This window comes from Pollicipes pollicipes, unplaced genomic scaffold, assembly GCF_011947565.3.
Source record: "Pollicipes pollicipes isolate AB1234 unplaced genomic scaffold, Ppol_2.1 Scaffold_3087;HRSCAF=3621_pilon_pilon_pilon, whole genome shotgun sequence".
Lineage (NCBI taxonomy): Eukaryota > Metazoa > Arthropoda > Thecostraca > Pollicipedomorpha > Pollicipedidae > Pollicipes > Pollicipes pollicipes.
This window is the reverse complement of record NW_023596225.1, coordinates 24,858,012-24,880,638: the sequence shown is the minus strand read 5'-3', so window position 1 is coordinate 24,880,638 and position 22,627 is coordinate 24,858,012. Positions and strand designations below refer to the sequence as shown.

Below are 22,627 nucleotides of genomic sequence, written 5' to 3'. Positions count from 1 at the left end.
ACCGGGCCGCATGCGGCCCATTTTCGGGGGACGTCTGGCTGCGCCTGTCCACTGTGGGAGGGCGTCAGCGGGTCCCCCGCCATGCCTTCACTGTAAGGCCGGTTCCCAGTCTTCGCGCTGTCCGCTGTCGGAGCTGGTCACCAGAGCTGCCATGCTCCCAGAACTTCCTCTTCGCGACGCGCCTCCATGTGGCTGCTGTCCATGGTCGAGAGTGAGGGGGGGGGGGGGGTACCGACTGCGGGAGCCGGGGCAGCCACCCCGATGTCGACGGCCATTGTTGTTTGCGCCGGCGTGAGGGCGCGTCTCCGCCTAATAGGCCCCTCGCAGCCCACGGGCCGCCCCCGCCCGACCCGACTCGACGCGGCTCGGCTCGTTCCGATGATGCGCCGGTAATTGGTTGGCCGGCCTTGAGGGGTGAACCGACTTGAACGGCGCTGGGAGCCGATGGGCGCCGCTGGCGGCCGTCGACAGGGAAGCGGCTGACGAGCCAATGACCGGCCGGTCAGCCGTGTCCGTCCTTCCCACGGCCCGGCGGCGTCCTGCCGCGCCGCGCCTCACCGCGCCGAGCCGAGCCGAGCCGAGCCAAGCCGAGCCGAGCCGAGCCGAGCCGAGCCGAGCCGAGCCGAGCCGAGCCGAGCCGAGCCGAGCCGAGCCGAGCCGAGCCGAGCCGGGCCGAGCCGAGCCGAGCCGAGCCGAGCCGAGCCGAGCCGAGCCGAGCCGAGCCGAGCCTCACCGCGCCGCGCCTCACCGCGCCGCGCCTCACCGAGCCGAGCCGAGCCTCGCCTCGCCGAGCCGCGGCCGGCGATCTCGGCCGACGGGCTGGTGCAAAGAGGCCGTACAGGACTGCAGGACCAGTCCCCGTGCGGCGCGTGAACTCGCGGGATGGAGTGGGGCTTGACAGCGCTGTCGCTCCGGTGACAGAGCTATGTGTCTAGCTGACGGAGACATACCTCAAGTCATAGTTTCCCTTTTGTAACTGCCTGAAGTCGCCGGCCGCTGTAATCACATGTTTTGGATTACAAGTTATGGGTGGTTTTCTTTTTTATTAAATCATTACGAATCAGCTCATGCGCGAGTCTGAAGTCACTAGCCCAGGTAAGCGACTAGGGGCGCTTAGCAAGACTGACACATGTGGTTCTTCAGGCCTCACAGATCCCGCCGCGCCTAGCAGCGCTCCTGCGTGGTCTGAGGGTTATGCTTCCCGCAGCTCCAGGTTTGAGTATCGGCTTATCGGCATGCCGCTGGAACGGCGTCCGTGCGATAGATCCACTGTCTGGGCATGACAGTTTTGTCCCCCATTCGGTCATCGTCGCTCAGTCGATATAATCGCCGCAGGCAGTGAATTATTGAGACGGTCATGCCGCGCACGCGCACGTGATGCTGGTGTTTGCGTCTGAAATTGGAGCGCTAGTACTGGTATTGACGGCGCAATTGTTTTTTTCCCTTCGCAAGGGCTCAAACATGGACGGATTGAGGGGAGAGGCTGTAGGAGGATCTGACGTCTGATCTGCAGGACATGTAGTCCGTGCCCGATTTAGACCGGCTGCGACGGGCGTAGCGAAAGTTTCGCAAGCACCGGTCAAACAGGAGCTTTTCGCAAGCGTCTGTCGTCGAATGTTCATTTCCCGGGCTCAGGTGACTATCTTCAGCCCTGAAAATGCTATTGTCGACGGAGCGTGGCGCGGCCAGCCGCTGTTCTCTCCCGGCATCGCGTGCGCTGGAAGCTCAGTCATCAGTCGTAAATGGCGTGCGTGCCCCAAGCCTCGTAGACGTATCGACAATCCATTACCGCCGGCGGGACATCTAGGGGAGGGGAGAGGGAGAGTGGCACACTGTTCGACACTTAGCAAACGAATTTGTGCGATGTGGCCATTCGGCATGTCCATGTGTTTTTCAATCGTTTTTCACCCTGATTTTGTTTTGCTGGGTACGCCTCTGACCACTGACATCGCCTTTTATCGATTGACCTGGATCCGCAATTTAAAAGCCATTCGCTGTGAAGGCATGGCAGGCTTTGTGCTTGTGATGAATAGAACCACAGGTAAGTGCGCCGTCACAGACAATCTGTCGTGGAGTGCTTCCGCTAAGTAGCTTACGAGTGCTGGGAACGTCGCAAATGAACGAACACTGTCCGTGTGGCGGATAAGAATTCCCTCCGCACCATCGTCAGCGCGGCAGCCTGACACGGCATCATCCTCTTTGAACAGCTTAACCGAGCTCGATTTTTACGGCGCTGCTCCTCGCGTCGCCACGCTGCTGCCAGTCCGGATTATCCGCGCTGCAGGTCACACCACGACGGCTCGGCCCGGCCCGGTGACGGTTGCCGCGTCCGAGCCGGATTTTGTCCCGCGACTTTTATCGGACCGCGATGGCTGTCGCTGCTGTTTGCGTTCTGTCCGATCACCGGAGCTGATCCAATCTGGCGCGGCATGGCACTTGAGTTTACGCTGGGGTGGGTCGCGCTACGGAGGAAATTGCGCGCGTATTCCGTTCCCGCTGGCCTGGCCCGACCTGACCTGACCTGACCCGTGTTTCAGCTGGTGGCGGCGCCATGGAGGGCTGGCTGTGCGCCCTGACCCTGCTCTCGCTGACCTGGCACGCGGCCGGTCACGTGGCGCTCACGTTCCCGCCAGCGCGCAAGTTTGACCTGGACTTCCTCGATACGTTTCGCACGAAGCCGCCATGCGGCATGCCCAAAGGTGAGTGGGCGGCAGAGCCGCGCCGCGGACCAACGGAAAACCAACTGAAAATGAGAAGGCTGACCGCGCTGGATCTGGTAAAGCCTGGTCACTAGGAGAGGGGAGTCGGGTTTGTCACAGCACTTTGTAATGGAAACACGTCCAAGATGATTGCAGTGCAAGTTCATAAAGGTGAGTCGTCGTCGCAGTAATGGTTCACTTTAACTGCCTACGCGCGTGGTACTTTAAGAGGCAATCATGGTGCACCCTTGGCACCGTGAGTCAGGGGGCCGACCGGCCGGCCTCCATAACGGCCCGCGTGACGAGGAGGGCGCACGTGCTGAGGCCGGTCTCTGTGATGCTGGGGCGGTGGGTATGACTCGGTTCGTTTAACGGTATGATAATCGGCTTCTGCTGGCTTACGATTGGTTCTGGCCCCGGGGAAACGTCCCATGCATGCGTCACAAGGCGCTTCTAGATGAAGTCTCGCTGTCACGAACTCCAGGGCGAAAACGCGCGCTGGCTGGCTGCACTTGTCATCGTCACCGGGGTCAGCCCCCGGCACGTGTCTGCGATGCCTGGGTTATCCCCCGGCACGCGTCAACGATGCCTAGGTGAACCTCCGGCACGTGTCAGCAATGCCTGGGTCAGCCCTCCCCGGCGCCGGGTTCAGCCCCCGCACGTGTTCGGGTTGTCCAGATCGATTCCTCCCCCCGCATGGATCTGGTCCACCCCCTTTTCAGCACATGTCAGTGGCTCCGCCCCTTTCCGGACGTGGCGGGGGCTTCACCCCTCCCCGCACGTGGCAGCGGCTCCGCCCCCTCCCCGCACGTGGCAGCACGCCGCCTCTGCACGTGGCCCCCATACCTGGGTCACTCCCCCCCGCACGGCGCGGCGTCACGCTCCTATGCGGGCCCGGGGCCGGGCCGCGGGGGGGGGGGCACCTGACGTCGATCAGCGCCCCCGGCCGTGCCGCGCTTGGCGGCGCCAAGGCCGGTGCTGCTGCGGCCGCCCGCCTCCGCCGCCGTGCTTACGACACGCCCGGTAAAAGCGACCCGCCCGGTTTGGAGCGCGTCGCCGGCCGCCGGCGCCGCGGCGCCGTTCCGGCGGCGCGGGCCGCGCTGGTGACGTCTCACTGGGCGAGGCGAGCGGTGAAAACGGCGCGGAATCATCACGTGCCCTGGAAATGGTTTCCAGCTCGGAACGTGTCCAGGTTTCACCGGATTAGGAGCTCCCTCGGGTTTGAACAAACGATGTCCGAGGCATTCTTCACATTTGGCACATTCGCATAACACAAAAACAAAATAGTGCGACACCAGCGTGTGAATGAACTCTCGGCATTCATTCTAATGGTATCACTGGCCACATTGGAACGCTATCATCCACCGGATAGCCGATCCATTCATGGGAGCTGATGGCCGGCTCGGAGAATGACGCTATCTACGCCAAACATGGCCTGCGGTGAGGCGGCGGAGGCTGCGCTGGAATTGTTCCGGACGTTCCGGTCGACCGGCCGTGGCTGGCCGGCCTTCAGGTGGCTTGAGCGTCGCCGGGTCCGGGGCAGCTGCGGACCGGGCCGGTCCCGCCCTCGCCGCCAGTCAGCCACCCTGCCCCTGTCGGCGGGTCTGTGGCGCGGCGCCGCCTGACGACGGCCGGCGCTGCACCCCGGCGAAAGCGGCGCGGCGCTCCCCCGCCCCGTCTCAGCTGCCCCGGCCAGCCGGCGCGCCACGACTGCCCCCTTCCGGTGCTGGGGCGGCGCGCGCGGCGCTGGGACGCGGCCGGACCGGACCCAACTCTCGCGCTGCCGTCGCCGCGCCGCCGGTCTTTGTAAGGATGGCACTCGGAAGTCACGCGATCAGGTCTCACGGCCCGCCACGAGACTGGAGCCTGGTGCGCCGCCGGCCAGGCTGCAGTCTGGGGGAGGCGTTTCGGACGGGAGCGCGGTGCGCCGACGTTCGGCGGCGAGCCCGGTGGGCTGGGGCGGCGGCCGCCCGCGATCTGGGTCAGTGGGTGGCCACTGGACGCGTGGGACCATTGATCGCGTGCGAACGGTGGCCGCCTGCCTGCCGTGCCGACGTCGTACAGTCTTACACTGTCTGGCTTCTGCGATTGTCTGCGTGTCAGGGGCTCGTGATCTGGTTGCGTGGGCACCAGATCGCGGTGTAATTTAATGAATTCGGTCTGCAAAAAAGGCGGCTGACATCATTATCTGCATCAATGCTGTTGATGTTTATCATCAATGCAGACCGTATTCTGCCTAACCTCACTTTAATTTGAAATCATCTTCGAACATGTGCTGCAGGGAGTTTTCTAACAGCTCTGAATTATGAGCCAGGCTGAGCTGATTAGTCTTAACCCGGTCTTACTGGCCGCTTATCTTTTCTAAACGCAGAGTAAATCTGTCGCAGCCAGTTGGCTCTGCGGGGTCTTCTGACATTCCAGGAAAACAATGCTACAGCCGCTAATTGCAAAGACAGCTCTGAAAAACGGACGCTCTTGGGGACCCAAGTAGCTGCTGGACATGGCTACACGACTTGTCCAGCATGGCCGTGGCGCGCGCGAGGAAAAGATTTAAACACCGTATCACACGCCCTGAAAACCTGCGGCGTTTGCGGCCCGACGGAGCGCAGTGCGCAGCAGCCGGTGCTGCGAGCGACCACCTACGCGGTGCCGGCCGTGCCTGGCGCGGGCCCGCGCGGAGCTGTGCGCTGCGCCAGCGCAGCCGCCGCGCGGCTAGAACCCGGGTGTTTGAGACCGCTCTGGTCCGCTCCAGTCCGTTCCGGTTTGGTCCGGTCCGCTCCGGTTTGGTCGGTCCGCTCCGGCCCGCTCTGGCCCGCTCCTGCCGACGAAGCTGCCAAGCCCGCAAAGTCGGCCGACTTCGGCGGTGCCGCGGCCGCCGCAGGTGGAGCGGGAGGCACCTGGCGGCCAGCCCGGCGCACGCGACTGGATGAGCCCCGGCGGCACGCGCAGTTGGACATGCACGGGGGGATCCGGGACGGCATGTGGCAGGCAGGCGCCAGGAGACCGCGACGCCTGCCAAGCCCTTCGAAGAGAGCTCATGCCGGCACATGTTCAGCGGTGTGCGATGCTGCACCGATCGGTCCCACCCCGGTGGAGGGACGCAGCTGGCGGCGTGTGGCGGCGGTCTCCGGGCCAGGCCGGGCGGCCGGCTGTGGTGGAGACGTGGGCCGAAGACGCCGCCGCTCGTCACTGACAGCTGGCGTGAGAGCGGAGCGGCGCCGGCCCAGCGCCGCGGGAAACTGTGGCGGGAAGCGGTGGCGGGAACCGCTGGCGGGAAGCCGCGCCAGGAAGCTCGGGCCAGCCGTGGCTCCGGGAGCTGTGCGGTGCCGCCCCGCAGCGTATCGAGGTTCTGGTCCGCTTCCTGCTGCCGGACGGAGCTCTGCTGGCTCGGGGCGTCCCTGGTGATGTCAGAGCCGACCCTCGGACGGGTCAGGCGGCGAGGCCTGCACCTGGCAGGCCTCGCCAACAACAGCTGCTGTTGCGGGGTCGTCGTGCTGGTTTGCAAAACGTTGTGCTCTGCTGGACCGTTTTCGACGAACTAGAAATTATTGCACAGTCGTCTAAACACGAACTTCGTTCTCACGGCATCTCGCTGTCTGAAGCCCACATGAGCATGCACCTTACAGCATCCTGGAATGCAGGAGCAAGACAGAGCAGTCGCTCGAACACGGTGGTCTGCCAGCGGCGAGGCCCCTGGCCGTCGCAGCCCCGCCGGGCGCGGCCGCGGCCTGCAGCCGTCCTGTGCATGCTGAGGCGGGCGGCTGCACCCTCATCACCGGCTCGGCAGCGGCGCGTGACGGTGGGCCTGCCCCGACGCCTGCTCGAGCCGCGGAGAGCACGGCCAGCTCACGCCGCTCGCGCTCCTCCGCTGCAGCGGCGCTGCATGTCGAGTGGTGCTCGCGCTCAGCCGCCGTGGGTTCTTTGACAACGGGAAAGAGATCAGCAGATGGCGGCATGCAGCGGCTGGAGCGGGCGGCGGCCGCGGGCGGTCGAGCCACCCACTGCTGTTTGGCTTGCCCGGTGCCTGTAAGGGTGCTGTGACGTCACTGAGACTGACAAGCGGTTAGGGCGACGGCTCTAGACGGGCCGGAATCTTCCTACCATCGAGCAGCATTACGCCGGCGCTGACTGGATGTCGGACGCCACTGGATCTGCGCCAAGGCCGGCCGAGTTTCCTCATTTCCTCCCTGGCACACGCTGTGTGCAGGACCAGGGTAGGGAAGGTCGTCATATCCGCCGCGCAATCTGCCCGGCTGCAGACTTTAAACGAAATCGATTAGTCATCAGCTGGGGGGTTTCCGGCCCTGAGTCAGACCCGTGGCGACGGTCGAAGACAAAGCGTACGCGGCACGTGCGGACATTGCACCCAAGAGGTTTTCACCCACCAGCGACGGATGCGGATGCGTGCGCGTCGCGTCGCGGGTGCTCCCTCATGTGGATAGACATTTCTTGAAACGGAGCGTGCATCCGACTGTGCAGAAATACAAAAGTTTCGGCTGTGCGTGAATGATAGCTACCTTATGTACTGCACACAAGGCTGCGGGGTGATTTCCGTCACGCTGGAGGCTTCAAATGGACGGATGCGGTCCCCAACAAGCAAATGAGCTTTTCCCATGACAGGCAAAGTGACGCCCGAGATGGGTGAGTTGGCCCAATGACTGTCGAGGCGAAGCCCGCAAGATGTGAGCCAATACGTAATGTAAGCGAGCCGACACTCACGACAGACGAATCGATGCACACAACAGGCGAGCCGACACTCACGACAGGCGAGTCGACAACCATGACAGGCAAGTCGACATCCACGACAGGCAAGTCGACATCCACGACAGGCAAGTCGACACCCATGACAGGCGAGTCGACACTCATGACGGACGAGTCGACACCCTCGAGTCGACACGCACAACAGGCGAGTCGACACCCACGACAGGCGAGCAAACGCCCATGCAGGCCAGCTGCCATGGTGGGCGGCGGGTAACGAGCGGCGCGCGGCGCAGCCTTGAGCGCGCGCGGCCGGCCCGGCCCGTGCCGCGGGCGGCCGGCGGTGGGAGAGACTGGCAGCCCAGCGGAGCGTGCCGCCGCCGCCGCCGCCGCCTGGGAGCGCCTCGCCACGGCCGCTGTCGTGACGGGGACGGGCTCCCGACGCCAGCCTCAAAGCAGCGCCGCCCACTGTTTGTCGGCAAACGCCTTGCATTGTCTGCCGGCCTGTTCCGGGCCGCCCCGGCCCTGAGAGCAAGGCGCCTCTCGGCGTCCATATGGCTCGTGGGGCTCGGCCGGCTCCGCTTAACATACACGCACACGCGTCCGGTCCGGTGCGAACGGGGCGAGGACGAGCGAGGTGCGCTGCGCCGCTAAACATACACGCACACGCGTCCGGTCCGGTGCTGACGGGACGAAGACGAGCGAGATGCGCTGCGCCGCTAAACATACACGCACACGCGTCCGGTCCGGTGCCAACGGGGCGAGGACGAGCGAGATGCGCTGCGCCGCTAAACATACACGCACACGCGTCTGGTCCGGTTCTGGCGGGGCGACGACGAGCGAGGTGCGCTGCGCCGCCAGTGACGCTAAGGTCGCCAATTACGCGTGACGCTCGTCCTCCTGCAGGCGCCAAAAGTTTGCCCAGACCTTAACCCGACCGTTTCGACCAGGCCTTGCACCTTTGACCTGGACGTTCGGCCAGGTTTTGCAAGCACCTCGATGCATGGATTGGACGCAGCTCCTCGCTTTGTGGTCACGAGTCACGAAGTTGGTAGCTGGGGTACCCTGGTCATCAGCATAGGAGCATAGGTCCCACGGCCATTTGTTCCCATGATGAGAAAATAGCTTCGCCTAGTCGTTCTGAAAGTTGAGGCATCACTGCAAGGTGAATTTCCAGAGTGCAAGCGTTTCGTCACATCACGGGTCTCAGACGAACACCAGGCATGCCACATCCGTACGAAGGCTTTGTTCACAAAACCGCCGTGTGATAGCTGCCCTTACTTCCCTGTGTGATACCTTATTTAGTGATCCGCTATATAGCACCTGCCCTTACTTCGTACCGTGGCTTATTCGCCCGGCAGCTGCCAACCAAAATGGAAGAAAGACTCTACAGGCAGTTTACAGGCTTCTCACAGATGTGTATTGTGGTGAAGGAGGACAGACCTTGAAAGTGTGCCAATACATCATCCATGTCTTTTGAAATGACGTCAGTTACGCCAGTTCTGTAGGCGCCGTTTGTGCCAAGTCACGGCACTCCCACCCTTGACACGGCCTGCTACCTGTCCGATTCCGTGACACGGCCTGCTACCTGTCCGATTCCGTGATTAATCTGAGAACGGCAACGGAAGCCGGCGTGTCTGGGGCACCCGGATCATAAATAATGACATCGCTCTGTTTAAAGCGTGGCTTGTCTGTAAAACTCGGTGTTGGAGCCATGGACACGCCAGGTTACCTGTTCATTGCTGGAAATGTGCACTGAAAGATATAAAAGGGATTGGGCACCGTTCCAATGCAGGAATTTTCCTGTTGCCGCGTTATTTGGCTGACGATCTAGCCTTGTCTTCATGACTGCAGATTGGCGTTGCCGTGTTTGCGGTAAATGATCAAAGGGAGATACAAAAGAACGAACGCGAAATTTCAACCAAGACAACCATGGTGCCTTGAACGGGAATAATTTCGAAAATGTAATACAAGCATGTCGTGGAACACACATCCATACATGGCACAGCACGTGCATGCAACGCTTTGCTCGCCCGCGACTTTCGAGTGAAGCTATGAGTGGACACTAACAATGGCGGCGATGGGTTCGTTTTTACCTTGACGGCTTCATACACGCATAGTGAAACATCACGCTGGCGGATTGGAATGCGTTTTACGACACTGCCCGTTGAATTTAAAACCAACGTTGCATTGCAAGCATTGTTAATTTTTCACCTGATCTCTGGAAGGCTGATCGGGACACTTATCTGCCATGTCATTATGCATATCGCAAACTTCTCTGTCCCTCTGCCGAAGGAAAGCGTTTCTGGTAGAATGCGCAGGAGTATAATTATGTGCTGTTTTCTGCCACCGCACATCGCCAAAAAAGACCATGGATTTCACACTGGGCTAGACGGCAACCATGACGTCAGCCCACTGGTTGAAAAGCCACAAAGAAACTGTTGAGGCGCCTGGTCATTACACCCACCCCTCGCTGTGGAGCACGCGGCCACCCCTCGCTGTGGAGCACGCGGCCACTCCTCGCTGTGGAGCACGCAGCAGCCCCTCGCTGTGGAACACGTAGCCACCCCTCGCTGTGGAGCTCACAGCTAGTGTTGAGCCTGGAACTTCGATTGCAATCGCGAGACAGGGATCGAACCAAATCAATGGCACGGGCCGGGTGGTCACGTAGTAACGACCATCACGCTCCGATTAGTTATCGGCAAAACGATCGTGCCCAATTTTATCCCGGCCATCAAGCATACACCATTGCGCAACAAAGCCTTTCTACACGGCACAAAGGAGCTCTCTTCAGTGACAATAGAAGTTGTGTTCTCATTGTGTGGTGCAGTCGGGGTGGCTTCTGCGTGTGCTGGCTGTTGAGGAAATCGTAACCAGCGAGTCCGCGATTTGTATCATTCATGCAGCCCAAGCTTTTGCCAGTGGGAGACATCTTTTTGACACTCTGGTCGCACAATTGCTATTGTTTCTCTTTCACAATTTGGCGGAGCTTTAGCTTTAAAGCGAGCTTTAGAGCTTAGAGCTTTAGAGCTTTAAAAACAGCTTCGGGGTCTTGAAGGATTGATTATTTGGATCATTCACTGTCACCTTCGCCACAATTGCCGATGCAACTTATCAGAGCAGAAAAGGCTCGTCGCCGTTGCGACCTCAGCGTGACAAGCTTATTTAGCGTGGATGCAATCGTGCGCCAAACGCTGCCATGCCAAGAGCAGGGGGTGACGCCTCAGTTCGGTGCATCGCCGACCCTGGGCAGGCGAGCGCGCGGCGGCGCCGGACCCGGACCCGGACCCGGGCCCGGGCCGTCTTCCGCGGCTGTCGGGCTTTCACGTGCAGCCAGCTGCCGGCGGCGTGCGCCGGTCCAGCACGCGTCAGGCACGAACGGCGCAGCGCCGGCCGGTCCGCCGGCCGCTCGGCACGGCCGGCTCTGCAGGCCCGCCGGAGAGATGTGGCGTGACGACATGAGGGCGGCTCGCGCCGGAAGCGGCGGCCGGGACGGGTGCGGGCCGCGGCCCGGCCGTGACTGGCATCGACGGGCGTGGGAGGGCGTGCAACATCCGGCTGACCTGAGCTGGCGGGAGCGCGATGACCCGCGATTGCCTGCCCGGGGCGTTCCCGCGCTGGCCGAATGTTACGCCCTATTTCGAGGCGGGACGATTGACGCCGGCGCTTGTTCTCCGCTGTTCACGCCGTTGCCCGTCTCGTGTCGGTACCGAGCGGAGTCAGGGTCAGCCTCAGAAGTGCCTCGGTTGATAGCCGCCGAGCTCCTGGTCCTGGCCTCGAGCGTGAAATCCAACGCCAAGCAATACCTTCTAACCTGAGGCGTCTCCAGCGTGAAAGGCTGCGACTCGAGTAATCGCAGGTCTCGCCTGAAAAGGGTTATATGACTATTGCCCGTGGGATAGCTATTCCAAGACCTTCGACGTCACCATATCGTCATAGGTGACACAACCATTGAATGCATTCAACCAAGACAATTCTCGTAGTTCTCGTGCCGGTCGAAGTTTTCACGACCTACAAAAAGAGCACGTAAGACTGGGTCCCCAAGCGACGCGCTGCCGCGACGTACACCATCCTCGCTCGATGCCCTGTGAGAGGGCGAGGAGAGTCGTCCTCACTCGCGTCCCGCCGGGGAGGGGCTCTGCGCGATGACGCGGATTTTGCTCAGCGTCGACCTCAGCCGGGCGGCCGAGGCGAGCCGGCTCTGCCGGCCGCCGCCGCCGCCGCCGCCGCCGGGCTGGGGTGTCCCAGTTTCACCGCCGAGTCAGTGGAGTGGACCACCGGATCGGACCGGCGCGCGGCGCCGGTGCCAGCGGGGCCGAACCAACCACTTGCGCCGGCCGGGCCGGACCGAGACCGGGCGTGTCGGGCGAAATGGACTGGCCCGTGTGCCGGGTTAACTCACCTGACCCTGTCCGACAGGTGAAGAGCGTCAGCTGCTTGTGGCGATGCGCTCTTGTCATCCAGCACGTTGTCATCCATCTAAACATGTCAACTACGACAACCTTCCCAAAACGCACGCGCCCACGGGAGCGTGTGTGGCCGGAAAACGGCCCTCTGCGACCGGTTTCAGCCGTCAAATGCGTATCCATAAAAGTCTTGACACGCTACTTGCGGAGTGGCGGGACACGATGTCAGCGGTGCCGTGACCGGAGCGGCGGGATGCGATGTCAGTGGTGCCGTGACTTGAGCGACGGAACACGGTGTCAGGGGTGCCGTGACCGGAGCGGCGGGACACGATGTCAGTGGTGCCGTGACTTGAGCGACGGAACATGGTGTCAGTGGTGCCGTGACCGGGGATCGGGACACGGTGTCAGTGGTGCCGTGACCGGAGCGGCGGGACACGATGTCAGTGGTATCGCGACCGGGGATCGGGACACGGTGTCGGTGATACCGTGACCGGGGATCGGGACACGATGTCAGTGGTGCCGTGACCGGAGCGGCGGGATACGATGTCAGTGGTGCCGTGACCGGAGTGGCGGGACACGGTGTCAGTGATGCAGTGACCGGAGCGCGGGACACGATGTCAGTGGTACCGTGACCGGGAATCGGGACGCGGTGTCAGTGGTGCCGTGACCGGAGCTTCAGGGCCGTGGAGCTCTAATGCGCTTGGACGGCGCGGACGGCCATCAGCTCATCATGACCGACCTGGACACGCGCGTCCATGCCTGCTGGCCGTCACTTTACACGTCATTCACGCCGACCAAGGCTCCAAATGCGTGGCTTCTGACCTATCACGTCGCCCTCACGCACGCCCGCTACATCGCTCCAGCCGGCCCTTGGGTGTCCCGCCCCGTTCTGTACGTGCCCAGGCGGTGTTTGGACACGCCGCCGTTACGCTCCGGGCGGCCGGAGGCCCCGCCCGCTCCAGCGCCCCAGGCGGTCCCAGATACGCCCACCCCCGAGCCCCGGGCGGTTTCTGCGCTGGCCCAGCTACCATTTATCACTAACACTATTTGCCACCGGCGCCATTGTTCGGCGAGTGTACCGTGTAAGGCGTCATTGAGGCGGCGCCCGGGGTGCCAGATGCGCGTCCGCAGCGCGACGGCGGCGGCGGTGGGAGCCGGTGGGAGCCGGGGCTGGGTGTGGCTCCCAGGAGCCGCCTCAGGGCTCGCTCCGCGGCCGGCGCCGCCGCTTTCGGCACAATACGCTCATTATGCACGGCCGGGGCGGCGGCGGCGGCGGCGCGCGCGCCACGCGACCCAGCCCTTCCCAGACGCGCCCGCGCACCGCGCCGCCTTACTCAACCGTTTAATCAGCCATTGTGGCCGATTGGGCAACGCCGTGTATGCATTGTCCCACGCCGGCTGATGAGCGAATGGTGGCAAGCCTTGCATGGGCTGCGCGCGGCGGCCGTACCCCAATGCTAATTCGGTCAGCGAGTTCACCAAAAACAGGCCCACGCGGCGCAGCGTCTGCTTGTCATATGCAGACGCGTTGGTGGACCAGTGACCTGGGCTGCACATGGTGTGAGAACTTCTCCCGGGTCACGGTCAGGCACGATCTCGGCTCACGCCTCGTCGAAACGCGCCGCGTAACCAGCGTCGCCCGTCGGTACAGCGGTCGCCGTCGGTACCGGCGGGCTGGGCTGTGCTACGGCGCCCGGCGGTGCGCTCGTGCAGCGCCACTGGCCGCCGCCGCCGCCTCCCGAACTGGTGACGCTCGGCCGAGCGAGCAGCGGCCGGCGAGACGGTGCGACGGACCGCGGCCCGGCGCCGCCGGAGCCGGCCGCGCGCCGCCGCTGTGGCTCGGCCAGACTCGCCGGCCATGAACGGCAGATGTCCTGAGCACGCGATGTCGCCCATCCTGCTGCCTCTATGCCCCTCTGCGCTTGTCTCCCACTCTCCAGCGTGGCGGTGAATGCTCCTGAAGATTGTTTGACTTCAGCGCCGGCACGGGGCTAACCGTGGCCGGCGTGCTCCTGCAGTCCCTGCTCTGTGTGCTCCGCGTGCGTCTGTCGTGTTCCATGTGCCCGCGCCGTTCCGTGTGCCTGGCGTGCTCCGTGCGCCGCGTGCTCGGCGTGGCCGACACGCTCGCTGCCGCCCCGCTATACGGACTCGGGCTGATAGCCGGCCGACAGTTCCGCACCGGCAGCGGCGGCTCCCGCTTCGGCCGCGACCACCCTCTGATCACGGGCGCCTGGCCGAGTCGGTCCGACGGCGCCCGGCAGAGGGAGCGACCGACGCGGCCAGGTGTGCTGCTGGCCAGGCCCCGTGCAGTCGGGTCGGGTGCAGTGGGGGCGGAAACAGAATGGGTAGAACAGCACGGCCTGTTGCAACGCGGTGGAAGGCGCTGGTGTGGCGTACAGTGTCGTCTCGTCCAGTCTGATTCGATCGGGTTGGGTCTGGCGCCGCCGCGTTTGGTGCGCTTGGATCCGCCTTGTCCTGGCTTGGTGATGTCTGGTACCGGCATGACGCGCCGGATTTGCTGTGGTCTATTGGTATACAGTCTGGTCTGGTGAGGCCAGACCTGAGGCAGTTAGGGAGGCGGTGCGTGCCGCGAGACAGCGCCACCCGGCGACGCGACCGGTGGCGTGCTTTCTCATTAGCCTATCAAGCGGCGCCTTCGTGTGCTGAAAATACCGACACGCCGGAGATGCAGATGAGAAAAAGCGGACCGCTGCCCTGTCGTGCAGATGTTGCAGAACATCTAGACGCTGCTCCACGGTTGCCATGGACCACCTGGCTCTGAAATAGCAGTCGGGGCGAGATTTATTGAACCACTGACACGGTGCCCGCCAGGTGGCAGAAAAGGCTGCTCTCTTGTTCAGCATCGACGTCTCGCCGGCGCGCCCCGAGGCCGGCTGATGGCGTCGTGTTAGCCGGTGGGCCTGACGAGCCGATCTCATGGCCCCGGGCTCAGGCTGACGAAGGCTTTTTCCTTTCAGGAGAGATCAAGACCTCGGTCCGAGCCGGCTCCTCGTTCAACGTATCCTGGCATCTGGGGTACCCCCACCAGGTGAGACCAGCGCCAGTTGCGGCGACTCACCGCTGCCGCCGATCAGCGGCCCACGATTGGCAGTTGTGTGTGAAAGCTGGCTTGGGTGCTGTTTTGTGTGGGTGTCACCCTGGTAAACGCCGATCTGACCTTCAGTCAATGATAAACGTTCTGAAATCATTTGGAGGTCACCGACCTTTCACCTGTGACATTGTTCAACGTCGCGGGTCCGGCACAGTTTTGTCACCGTCAGCGAACTTGATGCCGAGAAATGCACCAACGCGCAGTTGATGCATTTCTCGAGGTCTTCGAATATCAGCAGTTGAGCTCCGTTGCGATGATACTCCGTACGAAATCCCCTCGATTTCTCGGAGAACCTGGCTGGACAACGCTCCGCTGTCCTCCTCCGGCTGGCTGGCGCGATATAATCTCGCCAAACAATGATCAGATCGTCAATGGCGTCCTGATGAGCAGTGGCAGAACGGAAGGCCCCTGCTCGGCCACGGTCCCGATTTCGTCTATTACTTCATTCCCGTCTGTTCCTCGGTTTCAATTTGTTGCCCTGTTTCCGTGCCCACATCTCGCACCATCTGGAGGACCGCGTGGCCTCCTGTGGACCCCGAGAGAAATTTCGGCCCTCTGGAGAGATTTCCGTCCTCGGAGAAATCTCACAGAGAAATCTCCCGTCGTGATCGGCTCACTGCCCGGCGACCATACAACACTGGGCTCAGTTTCACCACCATTAGTGCTACTCATCTCGACGGCGACCGGTCATTGTGTCATCTGGCGTCCCCTTCATCCTCCTCATCAGCCTTTATTCGGCCTCAGCCCCCGTCCCAACGTCGCCACCACTCTTGATCCCAGCGGCCGTCTGTTCCCGCTGCTGGACCTGCGTCAGTCCCAGTTCTCCGCTCAGTGCGGCTACCGGCCTGCTCCCGCTGTCGGACCTGCGTCAGTCCCAGTTCTCCGATCAGTGTGGCTGCTGGCCTGTTTCCGGTCGGTGCACCAGCCGCAGCCGACTCCGGCCGCGCCGGCCGCCGGCAGCAGGCGGCGGCCGGCGCGGCTTCGCGCTCTGATTGTGTGCGGTGTGGCGCGCCCGCCAGCCGCCCGGCCGCTGGCACAGCTGCGCCGCCGGCGGCCGACGCGGCTCGCCGCCGCGCGCCGCAGACCGCGGCTCCCGCCTCACCGCCTGGGTCAGGTGTGCCGGCGCCGGGGCGTTGTCTGGACGGGAGCGGCCCTCAAATGGGACAGAGATGTGCGTGTGAGGAACGCCGTTTGTGTGAATTTTGTGAACGAGAAATCCTGCGCCCTGATTGCGTCAGGATTGTTAGAATGGGGGACAGGAAGGTTCAATCTGCATGGTTTTGTTGCCAACTGGGATCGAATTGTGAGCGTGACTGGTTTGGTTCTCGGAGTACATGCAAATTGCATATTGTTGCATGCATCCTGAACACAACATCCCACGGCCCACGTAATGGGTTTCCGGTGAGATCAACAGATTGCGTTCGATACCGGTTGAGCTCAGCTATTCTGGCGCTGGGCACCTGAACTGAATGCCGCCAGGCTGTAAGCCCCACATATGTATCCTTTGGCAGTGGAGGCTGTGGCGGCTGCCGCATTACATGAGACCACTCGTTGACATCTATCCAAGCCCAAGGCATCACTTATCACGTCCGCCTCCGAAGGGGCTGCTAACGGCGCGCTAACGGCGCTGTGTTCGCGCCGTGTTAGAACGCCACGCCAGCCATCACGTGTCTGTCGTTCTCAGGGCGGCTACAAGCTGGAGCTGCTCGACGCCAACGAGAAGGTCAAGATGACGCTCACCACCGACGCCGACGAGAAGGGCTACAACGCCCTGGACACCACGTGAGTGCTGCGAGCTGGACCGGGTGCAGTCGAGTGCCGAGCCGCCATCCTTCTGTCTCGAACTATGCCTGGGTGTAGTCTCACTTCGTTCCGCTGTTCGTGTTTGTCTCGGGTCATGTATGGGTGTTGTCGCGTGCCGTCCCATGGCCTGTGCCTCTCTCAAGACATGTATGGGTGCAGTCGCATGTTTTCCGACGGACTCGGCGAAGAGCAGGGCGGGGACAGGCCAGGTGCAGTTGCGTGATGCGGTGCTGACCGTGGTCCGTGCCATGGTCCGTGCGCCGGTGCAGTTGCGTGCTATGCAGACCCGACCCTCCTCCGCGGGGTGTGGGCCCCAGAGAGGACCGGCACCGGCCGCGCTCGTGCGTGACACGGCAGGCGGCTCGGCCGCCCGCGGCCCCGCCTGCGCGCTGCACGAGAGGGGCCCCGCTCCCGGCGAGGCGCCGGCTGGCACGGACGGTGACGTCACGGGCGCGGGGTACAGGGAGACAGGTCCCGCCGAGCCCGGTGTCTGACGGCACACTGTGTGACTTCCCGATACACAGCGCGCTGGGGTGCGGGCTTCCCACGTCATTGACAGCACCTGCCGGCACGTCCTGGACGGAAGCTCTTCTGCCCATTGAGCGAGGGGCAGGGCCGGGGCCGTTCTCACCGCAGGCACTCTTCAAGCGTGTGCGGATCCTCCTGCATCTGCACGTCACGCTGCCTCAGACATTCCTCTGTTGGCTAGTCATCCATGACCGCACAGCAAAAACCGGCCGATCGCCCGCCACTCGGCGCCACCCAGCGGCGGCGCTGAGCAGCGGAGTCAGCGCGCCTTCCTCGTCTTACCCGCGGCGCGTCGTGCCTCGCCGGCGCCTGACTTTGACCTTATCGCCGCACCCTTGGACCAGATCCATTGAGCGGCTGCTGGCAGGCGGGGCGGGGCGTGGCGTGGCGCGGCGTGGCGGGGAGGGGCGGGGGATGGGCTGAGGGTGGCGCCCTGCCGTGGCCGGTCTCTGCTCCACCCACGGCCGGCGAGACTTACGGCCGGCGCGTCTGCCGGCGCTGCTGACGCAACAGCGTGGGGCCCGCGGCCCGTGACCCGACCGTCGACCCCGACCTCTGCGTGGCCGGACGCGGCGGGGGCACGGCCTGTGCCGCTGAGCACGCCGGCACCAGATGCGGGGCTCGCCGTCTTATGGCGATGGATGCGACTGTATGTGACTGTCACGTTCGTGCCCAGCTTTGTGTCGGTCCCAGGTTTTCGATCTAACTTGTACCCGACTCAGTGTAAATGTATGGATTTAATCGTTTATCTGCACGCCCCCCCCCCCCCCCCCCCGCTGACTGTTCGAAAAACGAAAAACTATTTTGATAGTAAATTCCAGACCTGTCAAGGAGGGAAACTGGGAAATTCCCCGAATTTCATCATTGATTCGCAAGTTTCTTTAGGTTCACTATGAATAAATCAGGTTATTTCGTTTCTTGAATTCCTCAATGGACGCAGAGATAATGTTATATTTACGATGTTTACGGCAAGCTTCTCCACCAGCCCGTCCCTCATTGACATCGTCGTCCTCTCGGGGGTCATAGACGGAGCACGACTGACACCGATATCAAGTCTCTTGTAATGCCATGGACCTTCACATTCACAGCAACCCGCATCTCGACTTGATATTCTGATTGTAGACAGCACGTGCTCTTGCAAGACATCAAGCTATCAGCAGCCCAGAATGGTCATGGGCTGCCCTGGAATATTGCTATGAATGTGTTATGAGACTTATCACGATGCGCTCCGAGACTCGTGACCAGGCGCCCTGAGACTAGTCACAATGCCCCTGGGACACGCCACAATGTACCCTGGACTCGTCACTTTGTACCCTGGGACTCCTGGGACTCGTCATAGTAGGTCCCGAGGCTCATCACAATGCATCCCGGGACACGTCACGATGTACACTGGGACTCGCCACAATGCATCCCGGGACTCGTTACAATGTACCCTGGAGCTCGTCATAATGCGCCCTGAGACCCGCCGCAATGTGTCCTGAGATTCGTCACAATGTGTCCTGAGATTCGTCATAATGCGTCCTGAGACTCGTCTCAGCGTGTGGTGGAACTCTTGGCAGTGTTCTGTGAGATTCTCCGTCGTATGCTGGGATGGCCTTCGGTGCCCCGTCTGCCGGGGGGCCGCCTGTCGTGGGCCGGCTTTTGACCTGGTCGCCCCGCTCGCCGGCAGCGCCCAGACCCAGAGGGTGACCATGCCGGAGGGGGTTGAGTGCCTCGACTGCTCCATCCGCCTGATGCGCCAGGCCAGGGAGTTCGGCGACAAGTACCAGTTCTGGAGCTGCGCCGACGTCGACATCATTGGTGAGCGAGCCAACGCCGGTGGGCACTCTCTTTGAGTGGCGGCCACCCAGGCAGGCCAGCGAGTGTTTGCAGCGCCAATTGTGAGCAGAGGAGAGTCTTGAGAGGAGTACACACATGGCGCAGTGGGGAGGTCGGGAAGGGCGCGTGCGGATCGTGCGGAGCGTTGGGAGACCGCGCAGGTGGGTCAGGGCCGTGCACTGAACGAATATGTGACGTCACGGTCGGCGCTAGAACACACGGGAGCATGGTCGCCTGCCGTGCTGCTCACTGATCTGTGAATGTCGTAACTTCGCGTGTGGTGTCTTGGTCTCGGGCTGAATGTCGCGAGTTAGCGGCTCGTTTCGGGCTTGCCGCGGGTTTTTGGTGGATCGTGCGTCGGTCGTGGGGAATTTGTAACCTCAGTCGTCTGTGACCTCAATGGTCCGCGGCCCCAGCGGTCTGCGGCGCCTCAGTGGTGCTCACCACACGCTGTTTGTAAGACCATTATGTAATCAGCAAGACGCGCCCTGTGTGGTTGGTGGCGAACGCGGCGTTTTTGTGCAGATCAGCTGCGCTCCCATGCGCGGTGATCGCGAATCGTGTACACATTCTGTTTTGTTGCGCCATGCATGTGGTGAGGGAGGTCTCTATTGGACCTTTCGTGTTTTTATCTTGCTCCACGTTCCGATGTAAACCTTCGCTTTTTTATGCCCACGTGCCTGTTGCTATAGGTATGCATTACGCCGAACTGCGATGAATTCTTTGATTTGTAAAACCTTGCGGGCAGGCTAGATAATTTCGGACTCCACATAAACTCATTTTAGTCAAATACCGTCTCTTTGCGGCAAGTTGTGTTGTATAATTTAGGTATTTAATGTGCGTATTTATTAAGCGTATTTAGATACACATTTTACGAACTGTAGCATGCATAATTTATCATCAAATCCAACATGCTGTGTTGCAGAAAAATTCTCGTCATGAATTATGCATGCAAACCCTTTGCAAATTGAACCACGCAACGCTTTTAAGGTGCTGTCATCATCTGCTGTGACATGCACTAGGCTGTAATTAGCGGTTGCAGGGATGGCGCTGTGCCTGGCACAGGGTGTTATTATGGTAGTGTGATCCTCTCAACCCTGGTTTTTCCGATAGCCGAAGCTAAAACTCACTTGGCCTGAGGACTAGCCTAAAAGAAGTATGCATGACTGATGCATGCAATTTTTGAGAGTAAAAGCAGGTTGCCGCAGATTGCATGCGTATTATTTGACCGCAGAAATTTCCACCCGCTTTGAGCATTTGGTGATCTGAACACAGAAGGTAGAGCTGCGCATGACATTTACGTCTACGTCTGCAGCAACAGAGTGCTTGTGCTGAAGAACAGAAAGATGACGAATCATTGGTTATACTTTCGAGTCGTACACTAACACTGAACAAGCTGCACTTGGTTTCGTTGGCTCCAATCTCGTATCAGTCTCCGAAATTTTTGTTCAGTGCTCTAGACTGTGCACCTTGTGTCCTTGCGGGATGAGAAGATCTCATGGGAACAATTTCTTCGGCTAGCTCAATTTGCTCCGGCCGCGACGCTGCGCGGAGGAGTCCATTGGAGGCATTTGGAGATCTATGGGGACAGTTTTTCGGTGAGCTCTGTTCGTTCTTAGGCTTGTTGCGGTATTTCGCACTGGTCAACCTTGAAACATTGCAAGTGATTAATTACTCAATGCACGCACATTGTTTTACCGATTTCGTTCATTGCTTTGCAATGCGTATGAAGTTCGCATCTGGCTTGAGAAGTTTACAGATGTTTGATAACTTGTTTCTGTGTGACTGTCTCTGGAGCAACGGGGGAACATTCAGCTGGCACATTTGATTGCGTGAATCTTCGGCGGGAATTTTCAAGGACAAGAATGGTGCTGTCATCCAACCGGCTTTGAGAAGCGGGACGACTCCCGTGTGGGCGCTGGCGGGACGCAGCTGAATGGCCGACATTCCACGGCGCTCCACGCCGTCATGCGTTGCTTCGGCCGCAAAATCTCAGCTATGGCGCGCGCTCTACACTCCCTCTTCGACGAAACGTCGCCAGATCCTCCCGCGGAGCCCGCTGCGGCCACGTGCCCGTGATGTCAGGGGGACGTGCCGCGACGGCGACGGCTGCGACGCCGACGGACCGCCGACCGCGGCGGCTCCGGCTGCTGCCGGCCGGAGAAAGTGGCCGGCCGACAGAGCGAAGGCCGCGCCGGCCGGCCCCCGGCACGGCCTGCTGGAGACGCCTCGGCCGGCTGCCGAGATGACGAAGATCTGGGGAGCGGGCGCCCGCAGGGAGGCGGCTCTCGGCTTGTCTGTGGCATCACACATACCTCAGGAAGACGGGAGGATATTTGTTTGAGTTGGGCACAGGTGTTTGAGCCGGAGAGCGCGCTTGGCTCAGACAGTTGCCCAGTTAGGCCAGATCCTCGCCTTTTGTGGACCAAAGGTATGCCGAGCGCATCAGCACGCTACGAATTGCCCCAGAAATCCCCTTATTTGGAACGGTGTTGAACACTGGTAATCAGTTCACCGGCTGTCTCTGCTGATGTGACTGACGGACGCTGATCATTGGTGACGTTCCTGGCAGGTGCTCATGTAACTGACTAGTGCTGATGTGATTGCCTAACTACTGTTGATTTGGCTGATGGGTGTTTATGTGACAGAGGGTGCTGACTTGTCTGACGGGTGCTAATGTGACTGGCGGCTACTGATATGACTGGCGGGTGCGACGTGACTGGCGGGTGCGATATCACTGGAGGGTGCTGATGTGACTGGCGGGTGCTGATGTGACTGGCGGGCGATGATGTGACCGACCGGCGCTTATGTGACTGACGGGTGCTGATGTGACTGGCGGGTGCTGATGTGACTGGCGGGTGCTGATGTGACCGACCGGCGCTTATGTGACTGACGGGTGCTGACGTGACTGGCGGGCGCTGAATGACCGACCGGCGCTTATGTGACTGGCGGGTGCTGATTTGACTGGCGGGTGCGATGTGACTGGAGAGCACTGGTATGACTGGCGGGCACTGATATGACTGGCGGGTGCTGATGTGACTGGCGCGTGCTGATGTGACTGACAGGTGCTGATATGACTGGCGGGTACTGATATGACTGGCGGGTACTGATATGACTGGCGGGTACTGATATGACTGGAGGGGGCTGATGTGACTGGCGGGTGCTGATGTGACTGGCGGGCGATGATGTGACCGACCGGCACTTATGTGACTGGCGGATGCTGATTTGACTGGCGGGTGCTGATTTGACTGGCGGGTGCTGGTGTGACTGGCGGCCGATGATGTGACCCACCGGAGCTTATGTGACTGGCGGGTGCTGATTTGACTGACGGGTGCTGATGCGACAACTAGCTCTGATGTGACTGACCGGCGCTGGTTCGTCGCAGGGAACGACTATCGGGAGGACTGCAACGGCCATGGGCGCGCCTCGTTCGGCCGGTGCCGCTGCGACCGCCGCTCCTATGGCGAACGCTGCCAATTCTCGGTGAGCCCCTCTCCCGCCCGGCTTAGCGGGCAGACCTCGGAATCCTCCCACACGGTTGCCACAACAATGCACCGTTACGT

General features: G+C 61.5%; 1 protein-coding gene across 1 annotated transcript in view; it reads left to right on the top strand.

The window, feature by feature from the left end:
- LOC119089926 (DOMON-like domain-containing protein nahoda) overlaps positions 1-22,627 on the top strand; it is a gene marked incomplete at its 3' end in the record, with an annotated part of 37,875 nt that overhangs the window by 4,803 nt on the left and 10,445 nt on the right. The window contains exons 2-6 of the mRNA XM_037212730.1: positions 2,538-2,699; positions 14,782-14,852; positions 16,600-16,697; positions 18,916-19,046; positions 22,450-22,547. Coding sequence (XP_037068625.1) covers positions 2,538-2,699; positions 14,782-14,852; positions 16,600-16,697; positions 18,916-19,046; positions 22,450-22,547 — 560 coding nt within the window. The remainder of the gene's footprint in view (positions 1-2,537; positions 2,700-14,781; positions 14,853-16,599; positions 16,698-18,915; positions 19,047-22,449; positions 22,548-22,627) is intronic.